Source organism: Liolophura sinensis, chromosome 7 (genome assembly GCF_032854445.1).
Source record: "Liolophura sinensis isolate JHLJ2023 chromosome 7, CUHK_Ljap_v2, whole genome shotgun sequence".
NCBI classification, from domain to species: Eukaryota; Metazoa; Mollusca; class Polyplacophora; order Chitonida; family Chitonidae; genus Liolophura; species Liolophura sinensis.
The window spans coordinates 47,112,425-47,138,556 of NC_088301.1; the positions used below are offsets into that span (position 1 = coordinate 47,112,425).

General features: G+C 35.6%; 3 protein-coding genes across 3 annotated transcripts in view; 1 reads left to right on the forward strand and 2 right to left on the reverse strand.

Moving 5' to 3' along the window:
* Positions 1–2,231, reverse strand: part of LOC135470404 (vacuolar fusion protein MON1 homolog A-like) — a 9,520-nt gene extending 7,289 nt beyond the window's left edge. Inside the window, 2 exon segments of the mRNA XM_064749326.1 lie at positions 144–340; positions 2,013–2,231. Coding sequence (XP_064605396.1) covers positions 144–340; positions 2,013–2,219 — 404 coding nt within the window. The 5' untranslated portion in view covers positions 2,220–2,231.
* A 4,484-nt stretch (positions 2,232–6,715) lies between these two features.
* LOC135470132 (eukaryotic translation initiation factor 4E type 3-like) lies at positions 6,716–17,660 on the reverse strand. Its single transcript, XM_064748895.1, has 7 exons — positions 17,506–17,660; positions 15,860–15,932; positions 14,893–14,987; positions 13,284–13,344; positions 12,760–12,826; positions 11,959–12,114; positions 6,716–11,308 (listed from the first exon to the last, which is right to left on the reverse strand). The coding sequence occupies exons 1-7, from the start codon at positions 17,658–17,660 to the stop codon at positions 11,274–11,276; spliced, it is 642 nt and encodes a 213-aa protein (XP_064604965.1). The 3' UTR covers positions 6,716–11,273.
* Positions 17,661–25,385: 7,725 nt separating this feature from the next.
* The window catches only part of LOC135470154 (uncharacterized), a 64,859-nt gene continuing 64,112 nt past the window's right edge, over positions 25,386–26,132 (forward strand). Inside the window, exon 1 of the mRNA XM_064748930.1 lies at positions 25,386–25,587. The gene's annotated coding sequence lies outside the window, so the exon portion shown is untranslated. The remainder of the gene's footprint in view (positions 25,588–26,132) is intronic.

Consider the following 26,132-nt stretch of genomic DNA (forward strand, 5'->3'; position numbering starts at 1 on the left):
CACTGTTGTAAATTTTAGGTCATTTAGGGTACTTTCTGAAAGGCCTGAAATTTTATGACTACCTGGATCACTATACAGACAAGTTTCCCACACACTTGAATGTCTGTTAAGATTTTGTTAAGTAATAATTTAGATTTTTGCACCTTGAATAAATTGGTTTGCCAGCTTCACTGAGAATAAACACATGTTTTCTATGAGCTCTCCACCGTGGGCCCCCAACGTCGTCTTCATCTGAAATTAGCTCCCTTGGACTGTCAGGATCTGGTCTGACCTGTGAAGCATTATCAACATCTCCTGCCTTCAACTTTTCTAATGCGCCAGCCAAATCCTGACCATTTACCTGCAAAACAGAAGCACCCAATAATAATAAAAACATGACAAGGAGTTCTATTTCAACTCTGTGTACAATAAATTACATACACTTGAACGGTATAATACATGTATGTGCGAGACAAGAGATGATGAACCAAAATCATAATGAAACACTGCTTTATTGGCTAATCCATTGCACACAGACAATAACCAGTATTAGGAGATATGAGATAATTTTAAAATATATCACTGAAAAACAACATATGGTTCTGAATTTTCAAGAAACCAGCTTCAGATTCATGAAGCTTCATGTCAGATTCATTCAGATTCATGTCTGCCAACACATGGATAGGATTCAAAAAGTCACCTGTGAATTAATATGCTTAAAACTGATTCACCATGTTTTCCAAAGTTGATATAAATACATGTAGAGGTAGAGGCTGACAATGTGTCATTAATCAACAGCTCAGGATTTTAAGTCCGGTGGCTGAGCACCTTAAGCATTGTAAAGGAGTAACTGGAAAAGACTGAGAGGCTATTATTGAATTACTGTTTTCGGCAACTTCACTTAGTGTCCAACAGGAATTTAAATGGGAACAAGTCTAGCACAATTCCAGGGCTAGCCTTATAACAGTCTAACCCTATCATATCAATATGCTTTAACCTGGAAGATGGTGAGATTACACTGAAGGATTTGGAGCATTCCATCAAAGTTATGCTCGGAATGTTCCCACATGTATTCTTAGAAAAACCCAAATATTGTTAGACCTTTTGCATACCTTGTTAGATAGAAACTTGAAGATTAACATCAAAACTCTGGCTTAATGTCTTGACGTCAGTACATCTACTCTAGGAAAAACGTTGAATACAACCTCTTCACCCACCCTTCCACACCAGATGTCTATAATTGCTACTAAGCTGGATTGTCATATCATATGCCCTGCTGCAATCAGAATTCTATGGAAAATATTATAGACAGAGAAAACCGTCACTGTAAATTGTGCCATATAATAGAAATATTTGTTCCAAGGGGTAGAATTCAATGTTTTCCTAGACAGATGCACCGATGTCAAAGCAAAGCCAAACATGGCAGTGGATGAAAATATCTAGCCGGAGTTTTGATGTTTATCTTCAGATTTCTCATCTAACAAGGTAGGCTAACGAGAAAAAAATATGTGGGGTTTACTAAGAAGACATGTAGGAACATTCTGCGCATAAGTTTACTGGAGTGCACATTTCACCAAGTTAAAGCATAGTGAAGTGGTTGGGCTAGACCATTATGTATAAGGCTAGCCCTAGAATTATGCTAGAGCAAGCCATGACAATGCGAGTCCCAGTCCAAATTTTTAAAAGCAAACATAGTCATCAAACGATAGGCATTGACTCAGATTATTTCCAGTCTATATCATTCAAATAAATATTTGAAACTATTACATGTAATTATATTATTGTTGATTTATTTATTTCATTATCACTGGTCGTTTTAGGCATTTTCGCTCCTATAACCATTAAAAGTAAAAACGACCCACGTGTTTCCTTATTTCAAATCTCTGTGCATATCATGCATCTGTCAAACTGACAAACATTTAGGTACGCCACTTGTTTTGCAGCATGTCTGTTACAAAATAAAAATAAAAATAAAAAAAAAAACAACGAAGTTAAACGGATGTATAAAAGCAAATCTCTCGAAGGGCTCTTACTAAGATTTCATCTTGACTAGAATGTCCTTCATCCTCTGCTGACGGTGTCTCTGCCACAGTTAACACTTGATCATTGTCCGTCTCGGAAACTGCACCCTCTCTGGAGATAGCAGCAATGGACCCAGTTCGACGGCTTCCTTTTTTAACTTCGATATTGTTGTATGTATGAAGAGACAAATCTTCATAAGAGTCTGCCGCTATGAGCATTCGATTAGCCCCCTCTCCTGGTGCAGGTGCATCACTTTCCACAAAATCCTGCTCCGACTCGGAACTACCCTGTTGTGTATGATCCGCCTCTTTCAGGGCGGCAGCCATTTTCGAGCGTCGTTGTTGTTACAGTGGTCCAGGCTAAAATCTTAGATACCGAGAGTGGACTACATTGAGAGGCGTTTCGAAGGTCAAAGTTCAATACGGTGGATACTGTTAAAACACAATGCAATCATGGTCGTTTATTTCACTTTTACCACCCATTCTAGATACAAAAAAAAAAATATGACTAAGGTAGGCAGTTATTTAGTAAATGTCACACATATTCCGTCATTCAGTTAGTTAGAGCCTACAGGGCCTACAGCTGGACACTACGTACATTTAGGCCTAAATGTGAACACATACATACACCTGAGTGCCTAAAATATCGATGCTTGATTGTTCATAAACCATAAATGAAGGGGAGGAGGGGTCGAGGTTATTAAAATTATGGGATTGTCCAAAAGATTTTAATATTAAAATAAATAAATAAATACCTTAAATAAATAATCATCTTTCTTATGCTGTGGGCCTACCGATACGATCAGTTTTTGTCTGTTTTTATGCCCATGATTAAATTGACTCAATATTATTAGTTACATGACATAGTGATAGGATACGCAAATATATGGAGTCAATAATCCTTACATTGGGAAAGGCGTCAGAGTTACATAATAATCTAATTACCTGTTCAAACGCCAGTGGGAGCACCTTGTATTCTGAATATATATAAACTTTCTGTCTTAGTCTATGTATATTCATTCTTATTATTTATATTTATTAATATCAGCACTGGTTACCCTACCCATGGAGGTATATATATATATATATATACTGCTATGCTCTACCACACGAAATAAAGCTAGCTAGGGTTATTGGTAATAAAATAATGTAAAGTACCAGTAATACTATAAGTACATGTAGCTGTCCAAACAAGTCTATACTTAATTTACTAAATGGAATAATTACTTTAGCTGTTTTATTTTATTTATTGGATTGGTGTTTTATGCCACACCTGTATTCATGAATATTTCACTTATATAAGTGAAATGAACCCGGAGGAACCCACAACCATACACAGGTTGCTGACGGACATTCCACTGCATGGCTGTTTTAATGAAGGCTACATGAATGACTATTTTCTGTGGTAAGTGATTATAGGACCCACAAATTTAGACTTAGCTTACCCAAGGATTAAAGATTGTTACAGAGCAAAAGGCATCCTTGATACATTTCAGATGGATCTGTTTTGCTTTTACACAAGTCAAATGTTCAAATTTTTTTATTTTTATGTTTTTATACTTTATCCTTGTAATCTAGTTACCGGTATTTATTTGATAGTTGTTTAATATGGGTAGCATATTCAAGAAGGTTTATCTGATACCATGGTGGTCAGTTTTGTATTGGAAAGCTAGAGTCTGGGTTAAAACCACTGACCTTTGAAAAGTTTGTGCAAACGAACTTTATGCACTGCAAGCCATATATGGTCGAATTGGTGGCTGTTCAAAACAACCCATCTCATATTGTTACCAAAGGTGACAACAATAAGAGCAAGACAGCAAATTCCTTGTCGATGTTCGAGACTGAATTTGCATGTCATTTTAATTCTGAGTGGCTGGAGTCACACAGCTTACCACATAGCCATCTCCTACTCCCTAGCCTTATGTTACATAAAAGTCCACATCTGCATTAGCTATGGGCTAGTGGTCTCACTGATCTGATCGCACATTGAAAAATTGCAGAATTAAAGCATTGGACCAAAAATTTCACCCATGACTATTATTTATTCATTTTGTTTGATTCTGAGAGTTCTGTATATTTTAGAGATGTCTCTTGATGTTTGTTTGAAACGTAGGGTGATCCTATTGGAAATAAGTTTCAGCACTAAAAGTAGTCTTACTACCTTTATCTTTTTCTAAAATTGCACTTTTCTTCATGAATAATGAGATCAAATGTTAATAAAATACAATAGATACATAAAAATTACAAGAAACACATGGTTGTACGTAGTTTATTTTATTTAAATAGCCTATGCAAAAGAAAAACAAGTAACAATAGTTCTGTTTGCAATACTTTAGGACAATTTTCACTTGCAGTTTTTCGATGGGTGAATCCCCCCACCCTCCCAAAAGTAAAAAATGAAAAATGATTGATATAGAATTTCATTCTCAGAGCATAACCAAAGTAGATTTTCTCCTTCCTTAAAGCCACAGGTATTAATTATTTTAATATTTAGTTACCATTGTTTGGATGGAAAGAAAAGCTATATAAAGTATGGAACAACAAAAACACATGGAACAATATATACGATCTAATCTCTCTTAAGGGACACATCTCGACAGTTTTATTATGTTTAAACAAAACTGCTTTTGGTACAAGACTGGTTGGTCTTTAACTCAATGCAACAATTGATTCTTAAAAATTTATAGAAAATTTTGTCTGTAATGAAAATTTAAGAAAAGCTCAAATGTTCAAAATATTTCGCCAGATTCTAAAGGTATATCTTTTCTAAAACTTACATGTACAGATCATTACTACATATAAGTTGATACATAAATTACCTATTTACAATATAATTTACACGTCACACAAAATCATAAGCATAAACTATTTAATCAACATATTTATAAAACAATTTTTAAAGAAATACAAAAAAGTGTATTACATTTGTACACATGCTCCAAATATCTCTTATCAGTCTCATCATACCATATTTTAACACAAAAAATTAATTTAGCAGCTCGTACAGTGTTCACTCAATTTGATGAAGCGAATACATGTAGGTCACAAAAATGGGATAGCTTGAATTTAAAAATAGTTCTGCATGCTGTTAGATGAGGTATAAATCTTTCATGTTCAGCTTGACCTATAAACTTATGAAATAAGTTAAAACATTATAGTAGTGTTTTTAGTGCATTGCAAACAATTCCACTTTTTTTTTCAACTCGTAACAAAATGTGATGATGAACGAAGTTTTTAAAAATAATATTAAACACTTGTCATGAATCAATTATGTGAAACACTCCTCCTAACAAAGCACACACTTTATTTCCAAAACATGGAAAAAATATTGTAGGCCCACAATTGAGATCGCAAAATAGTAAAGCTGACATTACATTCATGCAGGAGTCAGCCTATCATATATTAATATTACTCTCCATCTCAACTCAAAGTAATTAATTAAATTTCTACATCAACATCCAGATTCCTTACCCAAGATTTAACCATACACAAACTTTCCAGTTGATCGAGCTGTCGCCATTAAAACACAACTGGCTGTAAAGTATTTTATAAGATGTCACATGAAGAGAATTTATACAGAAGTTATGTAATGATACTTACGCAAATGAAGAATTAATGATAAATGCAAACTAATAATACTTATGACAAAAGAAAAAGGGCAGCTAACAATGCAAATAATTTGAGAAGGGAAAAGGTGAGAGACTATAGCATAAGTTGTGCAAGTTTTAATTCTACATTTTTGTGCGAATCTAGTTTTCTTTCCTGCAATAGTTGACAACATTGCTCAGGCATTAATATATTTTTTTTAACGTTATCTACGTAAAACCTCAAGAATTTTATAAACTTATTTATTACAAGCAAGTACATGTAGGTCTTATAACTAGATAGTGTTTACAAAGATTTTCTTTACACTTAACAACAGAAAATACTCAAAAAGCTTTAGTTTCACTGGAAAAGACAAATGCATATTAAAAACAAGTTTACTTACATCAGGACAAAATTTATTTGCACACAAAACTCATTAGATTAAATGTGGAAAGTGAGAAACTTACCCTTTTATAGATGAAATACAACAACCACAACAAAAAAAAGATGTTCGCCATTTTGATCAGCATATTTTGTTGTATACAAGATTGCCTGAAAATTAAGGAAGCTGCAGCAATTAATTATTTGTGCAAATATATATATATATATATATATATATACAAACAGCACTGTTCATATAAAATTTGCTGTCATCACAATAACATTATTCTACAAGAATTGTACAGGATTATATAGGGACTCAGATCTGTCAATGAATATGCACAATAGCTCCATTCAGCATTAACACAGGTATTTGCACACACAAACAGTTGTGCCACAGAGTGAAGAAGCATATGTCCCATATTTCACTATACCTCTAATGCATCAAAATACAGGTCATGCACTCATAAATAACTATGTAAATGAAACTCAAACACAAAAGTTATTGAAGTCTCCAAACATATCATTTCTTACTGAAGAACTACAAAAAAGTTTGAAGGGCTATTTGAACTGGGCTACAGCTTACTTGCACAGTAAATCTTAAGCCTAGTTTATTTTACCTTTATTGTGTAATTCAAATATATAATTTTAATACCAGTAACAGATTTTTAATGTTTTTCTGCACCATCTCACCCCCCCCCCCCCCCCACCCCTCCAACACACACACACACTTTACAATAAAAGCGTAAGACATCCTCCATTCAGAAGATAGGTGAGTTTCTGGGGCCATATTTTACTATTTCTTGTCTAATGAAATATGCATGTAGTATCTGAGAGTTCATCAGAAATCATTTTAATCCAGCTCTCTATAAATAAGGAGGACCTCTGTGAACTACTTTCTTCAGAATAATTTTATTTTCAATCTAGACAAATTGTTCTCAGCAACTGATTTATAGTTTCCTGTTGACAGTGTATGCTATATTAGACAATGGGCTTAAGAAATTTTTTTAATAGCCCAACACCCCACATAATGACTGTCTTCCATTAAACACTGAAACTAAACTATGATGCTTAATAAACATCTACAAAGTAATAATAAGTGTGAAACAATAAATTTCTACCAAACTAATAAACTACGTTAAAGAAAACAACAAATTCAACAATACTCATCATAAAAACAATCTCAAAAATAATTCATTATGTTTCACCTAAAGTTCAACATATTTCAATCAACACATCTTGCTTGCTTGATTAATCCACCTTATAGGGCCACTTTAGAATATTTTGTGAGGTTTGATTTAATTCTTATTGAATTAACTTAAATGTTGGCATTAAAAGTGTCGTTTTAATGCCTTTATGTGCCTCTGAAAGTGTATTTTGTACATACTACACTTCCAGTGAAATACACAATTCTAACTTGAAATGAAGTAACAACAAAAGATTATCGGAAACCTAAATTTGTTGACCATAAAAAAAAATCACAATCAGGTAAAATGTCCTAAAAACGGAGTTCACAAAATCACACCATGTAATTTAGCGATAATCAGTGTTCACACGTTCCTCTCACTCAGGTGTTGCCTTAGCAACCAAGATTTACATGGGGAAGGTTTGGCACAAATTACTTATGCTTCCAGCAATATACATGTAGGCCTACATACTTGTTAGAAATATCTTCCTTGCTTTTAACACATTTACATGTTGACATACATTTATAGGCTACCATTATATTAACAGTGTGATGTTTGAGTATGAAAACCAAACGTGGAATGAAACTTAAAGTACAGTATTTTAAGAAATAAAATTTGGAGAAAGAGATTTTTGTATGTTATTTTTGCAGACTTGGAAAGGAACTCTTAAGAAAATAAGATGAAGTGATGCAACCCCAACAGATGTCATCAATAACAGTCATTCAAGGTTTGTGTTTCTTATAAAATTCTCACTAATATTGATAAAATCTCCTTTAAGTTGTGAACATACCATTGCTAAAGAAACATTTTTGCATTCACACAAAACTTTTACAAATTTTTGACTCCAGGAAGAGCAGGTATAAAACAAGACATACATCATGATAAATCATGTTGTTCCTTCAGAGACTTCCAGAGACCATCCATGGGATATTTCCTGTTTGGAATGTCAACCTATCCACTGTGACACATTTGATCAATAGGTATGTGGTATTCTTAAATGCTATATTGAGATCAGCAGGTATATTTTTGACCCCGCCCTTATGAGAAAATAATAAATAATAATCTGTGTAAGACTTTGTTTTATCCTGAACTTCTTTCAGTACAACTACACTACTCTCGGTTCATAATAAAACCTTTACTTGAACGACTCAGGCCATACCTTACAATCAAGCACATTCAACATCAACATTTTTGGATTTCCCTAACTCCAAGATTCTGAAAGATCAATTTCATGCAGGTACATGAATGTAAGTTTCAGCCATTCAAGAACATCATTTAAAATCTATTCTTTAATTAAACGGTTATTGGAGGCTGTTTTCAGTAGGCCTATTACTTACGTGTACATTTGTCATTACTAGCTACAAAAAAATTCATACTCACTCAAATTCTGCACCAATTCACACTAATTTAAAAAGTTGTATGTACATGAACTGTTATTAGGAAGGTGCCTTAACTTAGTTGGCTTGTAAGATCAAGCATGATTTTAATCTAACTGCACAGCCTTGGTAATTTTGAAATAGCTGAAAAGGAAAAAAAAAGGAGAATTTCAGCACCATTAAAACTGAATATTTCAACGTGACTATCCCAGCTTAGATAACCATTTGTACATGTATGTTCCCTTTTGGTAAAACTGACCTGATATTTTTCTATATGTATTCAGAAACAAAAAGATATCTAATCAACTAATGTAAATGTGAAACTGCACACTGAAAAGGATATTTTGCATATTTCCTTTGAGAATGTAGGGCTTTTATTTTATCAAGTTTTAAATGAATCTCAATAGATTTAGATCTGTTTGCTAGAATCCACCCAAACCTAGGACACAAAAAATTGTTTCAAGTAAATGTAAATTGCAATGCACATAAAAATAAACAGATTTTTTTGATTCCATGTTCATATTTTTAATGATCTGAAACAATATATATTCTATTGTAATAAGAATATTAATTTTAATGTGACATTATATTTGAGATTCCAAGCTGAATCCTGTAGTTTTGGTTTATGACGGCCATGGGAAGAATCTGATTTCTGGGTTTGCGTCAAAAGTAAAGCCCTGGAAGAATGAAATATACATGAACACCACAGAACTGCACTCATCTGTAATTATCAATGATACTGACCTGCAATCTCAATGTTTAATTACATCTTGATAAAAATATAAGCATACCCTCACAGGTGTCGCCAAGATTTTAGAAAGGGGAGTTGAGGGTCCAGGGAAAACCCTGGCCCCAGAAACTCTTGGGTCATAAGATCGCAGTAGACAGTCGCCAGGACCGTTTACAGGTGCAATTAGAACATAAAATGTGCAAATGACTTAGAAGTAATGTATTAAATAGCTACTGTAAGTTATGACCACATTCCACATCTTGCCTGAAGGTGTTGTATTGACATTTGCCTCTAAAATTTCCCCTTTTGTGTGAAACTTAGGTCATTTATGGTAGTAGAATTTATTTAAGTATAGTATTGAGACACAATTTATCAACCTGGAAATGCAATTGATTTGAACAAGGAGTAATTCTCCACCCAGTAAGAGACAATTTAAAACAATATTGTTACAAAAATAGACTCTAATAGCCTTTTGAGAACAATTTCAAACAAAACAAAACAATTATTTGGAACAATTGAAAAACCTTTTTTTAGAGCTCGTAAACCAGTGACGCCCAATCCCTATGGATGGATTATGGGTATTAAAATGAGCCTAGATCAGGCACTGACTTACATCAGAAAGTGACACCTGGTCACCCACAGTTGTTTGCACTTGCCAAACCACTACTGGCATCACCCCACGTGCTTTGAAAGAAACCTCTTTGTCCAGTCTTAATGTTAAGACACCATTGTGACATTATGAAGCTTTGCTACTATATGGAATATTAAGAGCCAATTCTATTTTTAAGCATAAGATTGGCTGGAATACACTGACAAAAATTATCAAGAAACAATGACACTTAACTGAATTTTCTTGGGCTGTTAATAAAAAAAATGTAATGTACCAAGCTTAGCACTTAACATCCCTCAGACAAAAGCACAGGTGGGCAACATTATCAACTGTGTTGAAAGTGTAGTTATACAGGAGTCAATACCATATGCTGACAAACAAAAGTTTAGCTTTGGTGTACATGTACCTTTATATTATAGTTCAAAAGATACTGTATTTTCAAAGAACTAAATGTACTAAATATATGGAACACATTTCACAAAGTGCATGCAATGTTACGAGAGCCTATCTTCCATGGCAATCAGTACTATATGCATTATGTCACCAAGGAAGTTACATGAACACATGACACATGCCCTTATGAAACTGATCCATGATACATATATATGTGTGGAAAACTTGACTTCAAGAGTTATTGTGTACCCAAAAAGCTGGCTATACCCAAAAATACCCCTAGGCCAATTCTGGCTGAGAGGTAAAAAAGGAAAAACCTTTTGCTGTAAATTTTCCTGGTTAAGGAAAGAAAAGTTGTACTGATGCCCTGTCACATGGCAAAATCACAGCACTAAGGGACAGCACTCTTGTGTGACATCACCGCTCACACAGCCCATGTACGTAACTAACCACTGGAACAATTCGCTGTTAAGACATTCACCAACTGTGAATGAACATCATTTTCTGATAGGTCACCACACAACACTTACATAAATACTTTTACAAAGTAGCTCACATCACATTTCTTTTGACCAGTAGATATGTATGTTCAATTCCAGACTATGGTAACATGATGGCTTCTATAAAAGTCAAACCATCCAAAAAATCCCTATAACAATAAGCTGAGTAACATTTTACAGAGTGCAATTTAACATTTGCAAAAAAAAGCAAATAATTGTTCTTTAAATAGTAAAAAAAAAAAAAAGTATCTAGAAGTTTCTCTGTAAGTAAGCACCCAGCATTAAATACAAAATATTTCTTATCAGCACATTTAAAGTATAAAAATTATCTTTGGCAATTTGAACAATTAGATGGGATTTCAGACAAACAGAAACTGAGCCTAACCACCTACAATGAGGTTCATCATAAGACCATCCTGCAGTGAGCTCCACCCTGTTCCCAATTGTTGTGGTTGGCTGCAGTGGATTGTTACTGGTCATCTAATCACAATATTCCAACAATATCTCACAGTCATTTTCTCTCAAAAGCTTGGTGTGTTTGGAAGGCTGAAAATTAAAGGCCAAGAATCAGTGCTTCAGTTCGTGAATGAACTACCACACAGAAGAACAAGAACTAATCTTTATTTTAAAAAAAATGAAAAGGATAAAAACACCTACTGATACAGTATGAAATACTAAACTTTTGATGAAAAAAGCATCTATTACTTCAAAAAATATATGAGAAACATCAAAATTTAAGATTTTCCCATAATGTCATTAATGCATGGGAAAGAGAAACTGATAACATCACAGTGGGACGAAATTGCCAATGGCTGACATTCATTATTTCACAGCCACATTGACTGATTAGCTTAGCCCATACTGGACATATTATCTTAGTTACAGATGATCAGATGAAATTATCTTAATGCCTGTTCCACCAGTCAGCATTCAAAGATAACATTTACTTGTTATCTTAAAACTAGTAATTCTGAAACGAACATTTTCTCTTCAAGGTGTTGTAGTTTAAGCTGCTCACTGAGACCAGTCTACTGAAAATATAACTCACCTGGTACTAAATATTGCATTTTCAGTTGTTACAGTTACAAGATAATTTCTAATTACATAAGCTATTGATAGAGCTTCCAGAAAAAGATGCAATTCAAAATTTGCGTATACGCTATGAAGACATGTCTGTAACATTAATGCTTCATCACCTTTGTAAAACTGAGCAGGAAATGTAACCCTAGGCAATAGCTCTTTGACTTTCTGTAGAACTGTGGATTCAGATTCGAGATCAGCCCGACTGTTCCATATTTGTATGATGTCGTCTCGGTCACGAATACTCACAGATAACCCTCCAATTTCGTCTCCTGAAATAAAACATGCATTCACAAGTAAATCTGAAGCTAAGTTACTTCTTTTACACGTGTACCAGTAATGTCTTTGTAGACACTACATTATAACAATGGAAATCACAGTGCCTTTGGTTAAGCATGAAGCTGAAGTCTCATCACAACACTCACGATTAGATAGACTATTTCCCGGCAGTTTTAGAGAGGATGCCTTCCAGAGGATCTGTATGTGAAGTTAAATTGAAAATATGCCATTAGCTTTATACCAATCCCATGCTGGCTTCATCCCTGGTTGTAAATGAAGAAATGAATGAATGATTATGGCTAAAAACCACATCAGCAACATTTCAGCTACATTGTGGTAAATAAGAAAGTCTTCCTATGGACCTATGGATGGTTGCAGGTTCCCCCGGGGCTCTTCCCAGTTTCTTGCTACAATAATGCTGGCCTCTGTTAGCATCAACAGAAATATTCTTGATTACATTGAATAACTTCAATGAAATAAATAACTCTGACCTTGAACAGCACAGAGACGTTAGGTCGTATGTCATTTTTGATGACCTGCCATTACACCTGAAGCATTCACCAGTTCATCCATAAGTCATGAATGAAGTTTCACTTTGGTGTAGTAATTCTGGATATAAAATGACAACAGAAACATACCTTCTGCCATACAGTCTGAAAACTGTTCACCTATTGCAGCTAGCAGTAATTCTTTCCAGACATGTTCCTAAAAAATAACATTTCATAAACCAATACAAGCATTACACCATTTGAAAAGTATAGCTTTTCAGTATAAAAGTTAAATTAAAAGACAGTTTATATAAACAAGCAGGCCTATTTGTACATTTTTCTTAAAACATGAAGTTTCTTCACTATGAACAGAACCTTTGAGTTGTTATTTTCTCTGCAATATGAATTACAACCTGTACATGTAGAGGAAAAATTCAAAATTCAAAGATTTGTTTACTGGATAAGTGGTTAACTTCTATGAAGGTTTACTAATTCATTGTTGGAAAACATCTATGGTAGAGATCTGATAGGACATAATAAATGAAAAATATGCTGATGTAAGCCCACTGCCATGCAGGTAAGGTCTATATAATCAAGAGTAGAACTAGACATTTTCATACCTTAGACCTGCACATTCAATCAGCATGCATCTGTATCAATAAAAAAGGACTCACTGTGTCAAATTTATGACATTTCATTCGCCAATTGCCTCCTTTGCAGTTGTATTCTTCTTCCCTAATGAACATATAAACAGTTTAAGAGGTATACATGTATATTTTCTTGAATGGGTAATTTCACAAATATCATATGCATATGAAGAAACATCTGAAACACAAATTACAAAGGCCAATTCATTGGCTATATTCACATTTTGGTAATTACATGTACGATAATTGCTGCTATTATTATAGTTCTCATCATACATGTTTAATGGATTGACTGTACCTTTTTTTCAGTTCATTGGGGTATGAACAAAAAAAAAGCTATGCAAACAGTATAAATCGGCAAAGTGGTCCATACAAAAGTTTGCACAGCAGTTTTTTAGTTCATACCTCGATGAAATGAAAAAAAGTTAGTCAATCTTTATAATTAAATTAAATCAAAAATGGAAAATATTTGATCTGATAACATGATGTACAAGTGACTATCTGTCATAAGTGTTTTCGTCCAAAGGAGGCGCAAGAATACAATTTTACCAACGAAACGTATGAACAAATGAAACGCTACAATGTTCTTGCATGACATCACAAACAGTCAGTCCCCAACTGGAAGTTTTATTGGGCTCATGCTGAAGCTTGACCGACTGCCTGAGTTATAGTGAAGATTAAAACATACAGATGGTGAAAGATGAGTGAAAGATAAGTCAAGTTGATGCAGAACTACTGGAATTTACTTGCTGTGCAGCTATCTGATAGTGGAGAGGCACAATTCATGTTTTGAATAGAAGATGACAACAGTGTTTGGAGTGACATGAGGAGCGAAGATGAGCAGATGTGAAAGGGTGTGATTCTCACTTGGCTGAGCAATGAACAGGTTGACCTCCTGATTTGTGGCAACTTATAAGCATTCTGTTGTCTCTACTGTAGACCCATGTAACGCCTTGTTTGAATGCATATAGGCTTAGCTCGAAAATCTGTGGCTGATCCTGCAAGGGCCAAGACATTCAAAATGGATGGAGAGGTCATAGCAAACCTTAAATCTTTGAACCACAGTAACTGTATTGCTTGCAGCCAGGTAGGAACTGATATTTACAAAATTGCAATAATTCATTTGTGATCGTAACACAAGACAATCCAGCTCTGACATTAAATGATTATATTCACTTCTGTGATGTCTTGTTAGGACTAACCTGACATTTTTAGTAATGTTACGTGATATCAGTAATCAGACAAGCATTTGTTCAACATTTATGACAGTGGAAGTTTTTCCAGGATGTTGTCGTTCAACTGAAGTATAAGTATTTGTTTGTTTCAATATTTTGGATATTCCAAGAGTGTTCCACTTATGGTCGTCAATTTATTTGCGCAAATATTTATGTAGGATGAAGACTGTGGGTGGTGTGAAAATTACTTTGTGTTGAACATCTGTCTATTGCAGATGGGAAATGCATGTTTTATGAGGACATGGTCATGCTTATTTTTAGTAAAAGGAGTCCGGAGGGGACAAAGCCTAAATATTTTTAAGGTGCATCGAGGTATGAACACAAAAAAATGACCGATCAGAAAGCTCACTATCACTTGAACACAAAGGAAATTTAATTATTCAAGTTTAACCTATGCTTACCAAACTGGCTTCCTTGAATGACGCATCAAATGATAACTGTAACGACTACACAACTTTGTGACAGAGGGTATATTGTTGTACACACTCCAAAAACTCTGAAAATGAATTAATTAATGTGCTCGAAAATTACATGTAAAAAATGCACAAAACAATACATTTGGAGCAAACAATAACACTATATAACTATAACATCGTTGCATATGAAACATCATGTAAAACTTTTCACTTGGGTAATGTGTAATTCAGAACAAAGTAAGCAATGCATACAATAAAGCTGGACTCTTTCTGCAAAGGTATTGCTGAGAAATATTCAACTTGAACCCTTCAGACATTAAAGTCAAAGGAATATACAGTACTGCTAATTTGATCTTCAGAACAGAATATCCAATTTCTGCCTCTGAAGACATTTTATTGTCGCAAAAATACCACATATAAATTGATCGAGTATTTCAACTGGCCACAGTCTTGACTGGGTGAGGCTTCCCAACTTACATATCCCAAAACTTATAAGAATTGAGGATTCCTATGAGTCTATTCATATGTCTATACTGACACTTCTGTATGCACGAAGCAATCTAGCTGTGTTTGAATTGGTGCAGAGGGTACTGACTGATAAGTCAACCACCATACAATTTCTGCCTTTCTGAAACAGTAGTCAAAATAGTACTGACATTGCTGTTGTGACGAGAAGCTGAATGGTATTAGCTACATCGTTACTCAGAGACAGGATACAACAATATAAGGTGTCAGTAACCCTCATATGATGCCTCACCCAATCCTGCCACTGAGTAACCTTTAAAAGGCCAATCAATGTTGCACAGAAGACTGATGTATGGGCAAATCACTTCAGCGATGTGACCTTTTTGTTTTCACAACTGAACAAATGAAGATAACCTAATTAGCAGATACATGTGCATGTGACATTGGCTGAAGGATACTGGAATATACAATTATCCAATAAAGTTACCTGGACAGTTGTTACAGTGTACAGTTTCCGCAAGGACTTTTCATACTCTGCTACTGAAGTTCCTGGCACTGACCTAGAAAGAAAAATAAATATCCCAGTCTTATGTCAATTGTCAAGTAATATCTCTATGAGGTTAGTTAACGACACTAACCTCTTTTACCATGTGCATAAACATTACCAAACTCATGCACATGATAAAGGTTTTCCCGCACCTGAATACACAACAAAAGAGTGCGGTAAGCATGGCATAACTGCTACATGTACTGTCTAAAATAGTAATCTGTTATTAGTGAGCTTCCCTCTGTATCTGGAAATGATGTCAATTTGAGTCTTTGATGTCATTTTTCTGACACGTTATGTTTCAATGAAGTTGCAATAAAATAAGGAATGACACCACATAAGACAGCGAAACATGTGTACTAACTGAACACTTCTTAACAACACAAATTTGACACAACAATCCTCCTAGACCTGAATTGCACAAAGGGCCATCATACAAGAAAAATGAAATGCAGGATTCTTTTTCTGCATTGTACAACAAATTGCAACTGGCAACTGATATAACAGGGTTTAACTGTAGGACTTACTGCATATTCTTGTGTGTGACTCCAAACTATCATTTTAACTGTACTGAATAGGTTACACTGTACTGCATGTCAGTTTGTAAATCCTATTGCTTTAACTTCTGAATCTGGATTACTGACTACTGAGTGAAAAAAAAGCTGAAATTTCAAGGCATACCAACCACTATTTAACAACAGTGGTGAGACTTTCCTTTATCGGAATCAATTCTCATTGACTGACAGCAGGGATAGGGTTTCTTGGTTTAAACCCTGAACTTTGGTCACACTTGAACAAATATGCCATACTTAAAATTTAGCTTAGTCTAAGCATAGCCTTAATTTGCCTATCTCTCACAACAGCCAATAACAAACGATTCTGTATCCCTTGTAGTAACTAGCAAGCTGTAGCAGTGAGATTGTACATGTACATGCCAAAATATTCATTTTGATTTCAATGCTTATATGCAATGCAAAGTTTCACACAAGCATATCACACAATTACCCATCATCATTAAAATGATGGAATAAGCAGAAAATTACTTTGGTCCACATAAAATAAATACCACCACTCAAATTCCATTTGAAAGAAGCCATTAATGCTTTGCAGTTGATCACAGCACCCCTTATCTACCTAGTTGTACTCTCAATACACACTGTATAACATGTGACATATAGTATGTGTGGACAGATCAGATTGGAGTAATGTCAGTTAACTCACGATGGTCTAACTTTCCAGCCTGATGTTATTTTGGAGCAATTGGCGTTATTGCTACATAATTAAGATGTAGCTGCATCATCTGAAACCTTGAACTGAGGTAACCTACTTCTAGTTCTCCAATGCTATTAATATCAGGGTATCATACCAAACTTTACGACGAGATTTGGCCACATTCTGCGATTTATAGTTCTTGCAACTCTAGGACTTCCTGGTAACTGTCTTCAGCATTCTGCACGAATCAAATGGCAGTGCCTGCAACTTGTCCTAATCTTTCGCACATATAATGTGGTTTGTTGTTGTTGTTGCGGTGGCATTATCGAACATTTAGGTGGACTCTTAATTTTGCACCCACTTTGAAAACGTACTTATCGAGCCAAAAAGTCCATGGAGTGTTCAGTGGGACGCCAGTTTGCTCTGAAGATTTGATTTCGGAAAGCGCTGCTCGTGGAAGTTGTGGACTCTCCGGGTTTGCCCTGTTGTTTTCATCCTTCAAAATGTCAACAGCACTTGACGCCGCCATTTCCAGCTGGTCGAGTCACGTGACCATACATCGGCTGCAAGGTGTTTGGATCGTTGCTAAATTTGAACTCGTCCATACTTATGCTGCAGGTCATGTTTTGCCAACGCAAGAACAGCATGCTCTGCGTTGTAATTTAAATAAGATGACACAGCGAGCAGTCTTCTGAGTATTTGCCTACAATCTGTCAAATCCATTTATATTACGCCGACATCATGCTTTGACATGGCAGGTTCGCTGTGTGACAATACACACACGCACAAAAAAAAAACACAAGAAAAATACAAAAAACAAACAAATAATTTATCCGTTTACGAGTAAAGATATGTGATTAAATTACAAATGTTAATTAACTACACCTGTGTAAAAATATAAGTATCTTAGATACATGTTTATACAAAAATAATAATAAAGAAAGAGTAATAATAAAATAATTGGATATATGTACTTCGTACTAATTTGCCTTATACGTCTTATATCCCGAAGTTGTGTTGTCTGGAAACGGCTGAACACGACATAATGTTTTTTTTTTTTTTTTTTTTGATTGGTGTTTTACGCCGTACTCAAGAATATTTCACTTATACAACGGCGGCCAGCATTATGGTGGGTGGAAACCGGGCAGAGCCCGGAGGAAACCCACGACCATCCGCAGGTTGCTAACAAACCTTCCCACGTACAGCCGGAGAGGATGGCAGCATGAGCTGGTCTTGAACTCACAGCGACCGCATTGGTGAGAGGCTTCTGGGTCATTGCGCTGCGCTAGCGCGCTAACCGACTGAGCACGACATAAATGTACCGGGATATAAATACATAGAGGTGAATGGGAGCTAGTTTTGATCATTGGGAAATATGTCTGCATTTTCTGATGTGTAACAGTTTTATTGTCTATATATGATATACGTACAGATACACGCATATTTCATGAAATGAAACATCTTTTCTCAAGAAACCCATGCACGTGAGCTGTGTTTACATTAGGAATGAATGTCAGATGACCTGTGGAAGGGGAGATAAACTTATCTTGGCCCTTGGATAGTCATATGACATATCACGTGGAAACCACCTCATTCAAGATGGCGGCGGGTATGTGTTTGGAAGTGCTTGTGCTGGCAATTTTGGCTTTTTTGGTTCCAGGCGTCGAGGCATTTGACGCAGGGGATGCCATAGCACTTGTCTTAGGGCTCGTTATTGGAATTTTAGGAATATGTGCCTGTCTAGGCTATTATTCCAGAAGAAGGGCAGGGCTTTAGCCCAACACACTGAGAAAACAGCATGAGGAAGAAGTAAATTATATGGAGTGAACATTGATGAATGGAAATGACTGGGGTAGCATAGTGCTTCTTTGGATGGCCTCAACATCATTATCACAAACGACTGTCTAATTATTCGTGGGTCTTTTGTGGGTTAAACGTTGCGGCAGAAAAATGTCAATCATTTATAAATTACCACCTCAAATTATTCCTGCTGCATCCTACCTGCTTGGTGGACACAATTGCCAGGTATTGTTTTCAAGACAGAGCCACTCATGGTGTGCGGTTGACTCATACAACAAATCCTCCTTCGTTTTGCATCTGCTTTGTTGAGTGAATGACAGAGAGCCATTAATTGTTGACGATACAAGAAGTGAAATGTAACCTGCAAAGTCTGGATGCTGAGTTGAACTGACATCACACAAAAGACAAGTGTTCATGGGGGTGGAATATATGAAGGAGAGTCTTTTAAGTTTCACCAATATGGATTTAGGAAAGGACAGATACTTGTGATGATCACATGAAAGAGAATGCCCAAGAGAGTTGAGGGGAGTTCATCATCAGACTGAGTCTTGAGCCAAGGAACAACGAAGTAACAAAATTGCTGGCAAGATGTGCTTGACAGTGATTGCACATGATCCTGTTGTGTTTTAATAATTTTTTCAGGCTGACACCAACTGATTGAAAGAAGGAAGTTGCTACAGTGCTCAAATGAAAGATGTTTCTTCATTGGATGTATTAAACCCATTGATAAACCACTTAAAATTATTTAACTTCTTTTCTCTGCGATATTATATTCTTTATTGGTAATTCCATAATTAAAAGTACTATCTGATATGAATTAAGCTAAACCTACATCATTGTTTTAAATGTTTTCTGTTTATACATATATGCATATATATCTATTTTTGTCAAAAAATTGTAATGTTTGGTACATTTGATAAAGTCTAATTGGCCAGAATCATTTAAAAATACAAGATAATTGTTGCACTTTTTGTATTGCAGTGCACATTTGGTCAGCATAACTTGCCTGATTGCACGACACACGTGTACAGTTCATGAGGCTGTGCTATATGCTATGCTTTGGTTCTTGTTGTACCATACAGTTGATGCTGAGATTACATTTTGTTCACTTGTGCATAAAAATGTTGTCTTTTGAACATAAATGTATTTTAATTCAACTCAACGTATTTATTCACAGTATAAACTATTACCACGCCCCCTCCCCCCAGTGAATAACAAATTGGTAATTATTTCCGATCGTGTAAGAGATAATGTTATGCAGTGGTATATAAAATGGTATTTCAACAAAGCATTTGAAAATTTGTTTTCTTTGCTATATAGCTGTAGTTTCTCTTTGGTTTATATCTGGTATTAAAGAGAAAGTGAAATTGAAAATCATTTACAGTTTACGTGCTTGCTATCTTTTTAATACCATAATGAACAAACAGAAATTACAGAATTCCTGTGCTATTAACATGGACAAATGAAATTCATATTAAACTAATCGACAGTTGGCTCATGTCGCTAATCAAACAACACTTATCATTGTGTTTTTAAAAATTGTCTGACTTCCTAAGTATTCTGTATTGCATTGAGCCCATAAAGAAATGCAAGTGAAAAGTATCCATATGCATGTACTGGAAGTCGATGTAAAAACATTTAGTGTAAAAACATGATTTCCAGCCAATGCATAGCAATGGATTAACCCTACAAGACTAATATCTCTGGCTGAGAAAAATAACTTGTCCATAAATCATTTAGTACAGCTCAATTTATTGTTGTGGAAACTACATATATTTCACAAAATGATGTGGTGTATATATATACATGTATATATTGGTTTGTATATGTGTACATGTATACATATAATACGCAGGCACTGTCATATAAGTGAAATATTCTTGAGTACAGAGTAAAACACCAATCAGATAAATAAATAAATAAATAGTATACAGGTGTTTATAACAGTATGTTTTTGTCAAAATATATAACCAACAGTAGGACACTTCTGAGTATGTGGGGTTTTCTTTTGCTGATATGTGCAGAAAAGCTTGTGTGAGGACAGCCAGTTTTTATTTGTCTTGAATGAATTCTGAGCAAAAAATTTGATTGAAATAGTACATAGCTAAACACAGAACTTAGACTTCACTCCAATTATCACAGTTATGTCATAAAGTCCATGAAATATTGATTACTTGGCTATTAGTTATGACATACTTATTTTTCCCTTTTCACTGGACCAATGACACCCTTTGAGAGCCTGCTGTTGCAAGAAAAGTTCAGAACATAGTACATTTTTTTTTAGAAACGGGGGGTTGATTAAAGACCAAGTGGATTTGATACTGTTTGGGCTTCACAGCAAGTGGGTTTTTTTTTTCAGAATTTCATTAGGATGGAGTACATGATCATATATTCCCTTCTCTGACCAGTAACATCGAGCATTAGATGATTTAACCAAAATAGCTAATAGCCCATGGAAAAATTTGGAAGACTAGTTGGTCCTCATTGAAATGTAGTAGCATGCTGATCACAACAAATAAATGTTATTTAACCGAATGTTATACGCTGTAGGTGTGCAGTAGTTATTGAACTTTCTAAAGAAATTTTCTTTTCAGGCCTTTTAACTCTTACTTATGGCTAAATAATTTATTTTGTTTGAATCCGTAAGCTATTAAGCTGCTTTTAGGTGCAGGGTTACTTACCTTGTATTTGTGATTTCCATCCATATGTTTTCTTTAGATTTACCTGATGTGTGGAATACAAGCATAGTAGCATACTTGTAAACAGAGACAACAAGTCCTGTTGGGTGTGTTGTAATAGTGGGCTATACCAGGGTTCATTTTTTGACGCTTGTAAATAAAAGTACATCACATTTATATGTACATACATAGATGTTGGTCAAGTTTTTGTTTTGTTCATAGTAACTTGCAGGTGTCAGTACATCTAGATACTGCACAGCGTTCAATCTCTAAAGAAAACAGGGCATCTGTAGCTCAGTTGGTTAGTGCGCTAGCGCAGTGTAATGACCCAGGAGTCTCTCACCATTGCGGTCGCTGCGAGTTCAAGCCCAACTCATGCTGGCGTCCTGTCCGGCCGTACGTGGGAAGGTACGCCTGCAACCTGCGGATGGTCGTGGGTTTCCTCCGGGCTGTGCCCGGTTTCCACCCACCCTAATATAAGGGAAATATTCTTGAATACGGCGTAAAACACCAATCAAATAAATAAATAAATCTAAAGAAAACAGTTTTAATCTTTGCTAGATCAGTGTTAGTGAGGTCATGCGCTGCCTCCGACAGACATTGCCTTACCATTTACCAATCTGCAGTCTCCAAGAATACAGGTGAGGGATTTGGTAAAGGGTGCAACTCCCAGACATCTAAAGAAAGAGTTCTAGCTGTGCACTGTGGGTGGCTAATGTACACTATATATCGGTGAACCAATATTTTGGAGCAGGTGAGTTGTTACCAGAGTGGAGTGGGGTGGGGGGAGAAGGAAGCTCCCTTGGTTCCACAGTCTCTGATGTACATGTATGTGTTGCAACCCTTGTGTATTCAGTTCAGACCATTGTACATTTTCAGATTCTTTTCCTCTGAATTCAGGTACATGTGTGTGTATGAGGTAAAGTCCTGAAATCTACCTTTCACATGACTGAAAATTTGTTAAGTACAAAGTTAAACCCTAAGCATTCACTCACTCCTAAAATCTGTTAGCAGGGCAAATCACTGGACATTTACGTCAGTTTATATTTGAAATTTGTGAAAGTGGTAAATGTTTCACAATTACAAGTCATCCCCTTTGTGTTGTCATAGGTATCAGGGCCCTGTGTCACAAGGATGTCATATCTGTAGATAATTGCACATATAGGACAATGGTACAGTAATGGTGACATATGAAATATCTTAGGACAAATGTACGGAAGGCAAATGTCTTTTATGCATGATAAAAAATGTTGTACGGTGCTTTGTGAAACTGAGCCCTGGTGACCATATTTCTTGCACATTGTACTTCTGTGATAGTTTCCGTAATTACAACTTTCAGATTGCATATGCTCACCTCAAAATGTTTACTGCAGCAGGTATGCTTTCAGATGCCCTGAAATTGTTTTATGGATTTTTCATTTTTCACATACATTCAATGTAGTTTTATGTGCTTAATAGTCTACAGGGCCCATGTGTGTGCATCGGCCTTCATTTTGTTGGTTGCCATTAAATTGGTTTGCTTTTTTTTTTCATTGATAAAAATTGGTATGGCTCCATCCAAACAGGCCATACTAATTGAGACGCTTATGTGTGAGTAAGCACTCATTTGGTACATGTATGCTCACAACTGTAGACAGCAATTAAACACTCCTCAAAATAAGTCTTAAATTAATGTAGGCACATTGTTCAGAGGTGATTACAGACTACAGTTAAAATTTAATGAGGAAGGTGTGATGTGCATTGAACATACATGTAGCTGGTTAACTGTGCTTAATGATTTATTTATAGGTTTATGGAGGCCAGTTGATTGTTTCACCCCATAACTTACCTGAGAGAAGATAATGTTCGTAAATGTATTAATGATCAAGATATAGGTAGGTTGGTTATTTAAACAACATGGTACTGCATGTATCCCATTGGTCATCAGTTCAAATGTGAATGGATAATTGTAAGAAATATTTAGATACGGTACCATACTGAAAGAATCCCGCATTTAGATTGGGCATGGCGGCAAATACTTCATCATGTACTATTAATGCTATCAAAGAAACTTAGATATCTAATGTATACATGCATACACTGGTTTGACACAATAATGGATACCAAAAATATGCACTCACACACAATTCATCATTTAGTGATTTTTTTTTGTGTGTGTTAATGGCAAAAATTGTTTAAAAATATCTGATACATGGATTGTAATATGAAGCAATACATGGCCAAGGTACATGGAGGGCCTTGGGAATACTGGATTAAGAGTATGCATGTACAGAAGTCTGTGGTCTATGCAGGCCTTAATGAAGAAAATGTCTCATGTATGTAATGAATGGTTCCAATTTCATTCACAGATGGCATCTCTTGGCGTTTTCTATTGTTATTTTATGGTTGTCATACATGCAGGAATTTAAATATTAATGGGACTTCTCCACACCTTTTGGGCTTTATTGGAATTGGAAGTCCCCCTTTGATTTATTATTGATTTATGCATTACTACACGCAAGCACCTGGTAGAATTTGACAGAATACATGTAAGGTTTTCCCAGCAAGCATACTTGTGTGTGGTGGCCAAGACCTACAGTTTTTGTGTTATACCTGGTCCTTGATGGAGTACATACTTTACCAAGATTTCAGATTTGGTCATACAAGTGAACAATTTCTCTTTTAAGGTAGGTTTTCCAGCTTTGTGTATTATAATGTAATAGAACAGATCTTGTTCACATTTTTCTTTTTTTCCAGAATTTGTAAAGCACAGCTACAGAACTGGTTAATTGATTTCCTGTTTATATGCATTTTATACATGATTTGCCAATCCCAGACATTGTTCATTGGATCCACTATTGTTATTCCTTTTAATATGTTTATAATATGTTAGCATATCTTCTCTGTGCCAAAGAAAGATATAACACTATGATGTGTTTTGGTTACAAAACACATCATAGAGACCAGTACATAGGCCCAAATTTGTTTCCATTCATGAACCGTTAACAAGTCTTAGTTTTAATGATTTTAGAAAGGCCATGTTGTTTTATGTATGGTTGGGACGTAGGATGATATCCTACTGGGTAGATGAAATTTCAGCCCCTAAAATGAATCTATTACCAATATTTACCGCTAACATGTCTGAAACGCACCTTTAGCTCTAGGCCGATGTTTAGAGCAAAAACAGTATTTGGACTGTTTGACACTTAATTGCAACTGAAGTATAAGGTTTGTTTCCTCAATGTGTTGCGCGCGTAATTCAGGTAATTAAATAAAACTTCATGTTCATATCGGCACCATGCAAGCTTTCCACATGCTGTAAAATATAGGCCGACATAATTTTCAAAACAGTTTACATGTAACCTTCCGTCCTGAGGTGTGTTCGAATATGAATCAATATTTCGATGTCCATGGAATGACAACTAAGTTGCAAAATAGTTTGTCATATTCTACAGACAGTGGTTTTTATTTGTAGACATTTCTGAGCGCCCACCGTTTTGTTTTTCGGGGACCGTAACGGGTATATTTAATTTGTTTACTATGTTTTGACTATCTAGAGAATATGTCAGTGTGGAGCTACAACTATCGGTAGCAACAAATATCGCCTGTGACAGATAATTTACCAAACACACCACACAAGTTCAGCGATTTCAGACTATCGCAATATGACAGCGGCAAGTCGACGTCTGGGACGTTAAGGCGGTCTTGTGTGGTGGAGGTGAAAATGTCACATGCAAACGTTCCCGCGAGACAGTTTAAAGTATATTTACGATCAACGAACGTGTTGTTGAAGGGAAACATGGGCTTATTTTGTGATATAGCCGCATACAATACTAAGACGGCGAAAGTTCTAACTCTGAAGAGCGGACAAACATGTACGGAGCCTAGTTTGGCTAGAATGGAATGGCTATCCAATGACTTGGGAGTGCATGCTGCCTATGATGTCCATTTTCCCATCACTATCAGTTTTGCAGTTGTACTAGTACCAGTACTAACTAGGTAGTGCAATGGGGATGGAGAGGAATTTGTTCTTATTAAAGGATAAAACAAAGCCATAATGATTACAGGTTGCTTTGCAAGCCATTAGCCGCTGGCATCTATAGAGCGATGGGGCGCAGAACTGTACATAGGCCTCTCTATAGGGTAGTTTATGTAGATTCACTCTGTGCTATTTTAAACTTCTGACATTCATTGTAACACTGAGTCCATCGCCGACTCTCGAAAACATGGCGTGGATTTCAAAATCTCATCTCCTTCCAACTTGTGGTTGTCCAACTCACTTCCTCTGTGGATTTGAATATAATTTCCCGGTGGATCTCTGATACTTTCTTTTGCTGCCTTTGTGGTCACACTGACTGCTAGAATTTCGGCGGTACCAAGTGCCTGGCTGTAGACAGCCATGTTCAAGTGTCACATAACATAGTTCTGGGTTTAAAATGCAAGAGAGTTTTGGCATTGAAATCCTAGAGAAAGCTGTTATATTTCCTTTGCCATTTGCAAGAACAACTTCAGTTTTCCTAATTAAACCAAAATGGAATGAAAAG

Bases quoted from the DNA above. Each gene is read 5' to 3' on its own strand.
- LOC135470132 (XM_064748895.1), bottom strand. From the start codon at position 17,660: ATGGCGGCGTCAAGTGCTGTTGACATTTTGAAGGATGAAAACAACAGG. The intron at 12,827-13,283 runs GTGAGTCCTTTT...GTTATTTTTTAG, and splicing joins AATGTCATAAATTTGACACA to GAACATGTCTGGAAAGAATT. The intron at 12,115-12,759 runs GTATGTTTCTGT...GTTTTATTTCAG, and splicing joins TTCAGACTGTATGGCAGAAG to GAGACGAAATTGGAGGGTTA.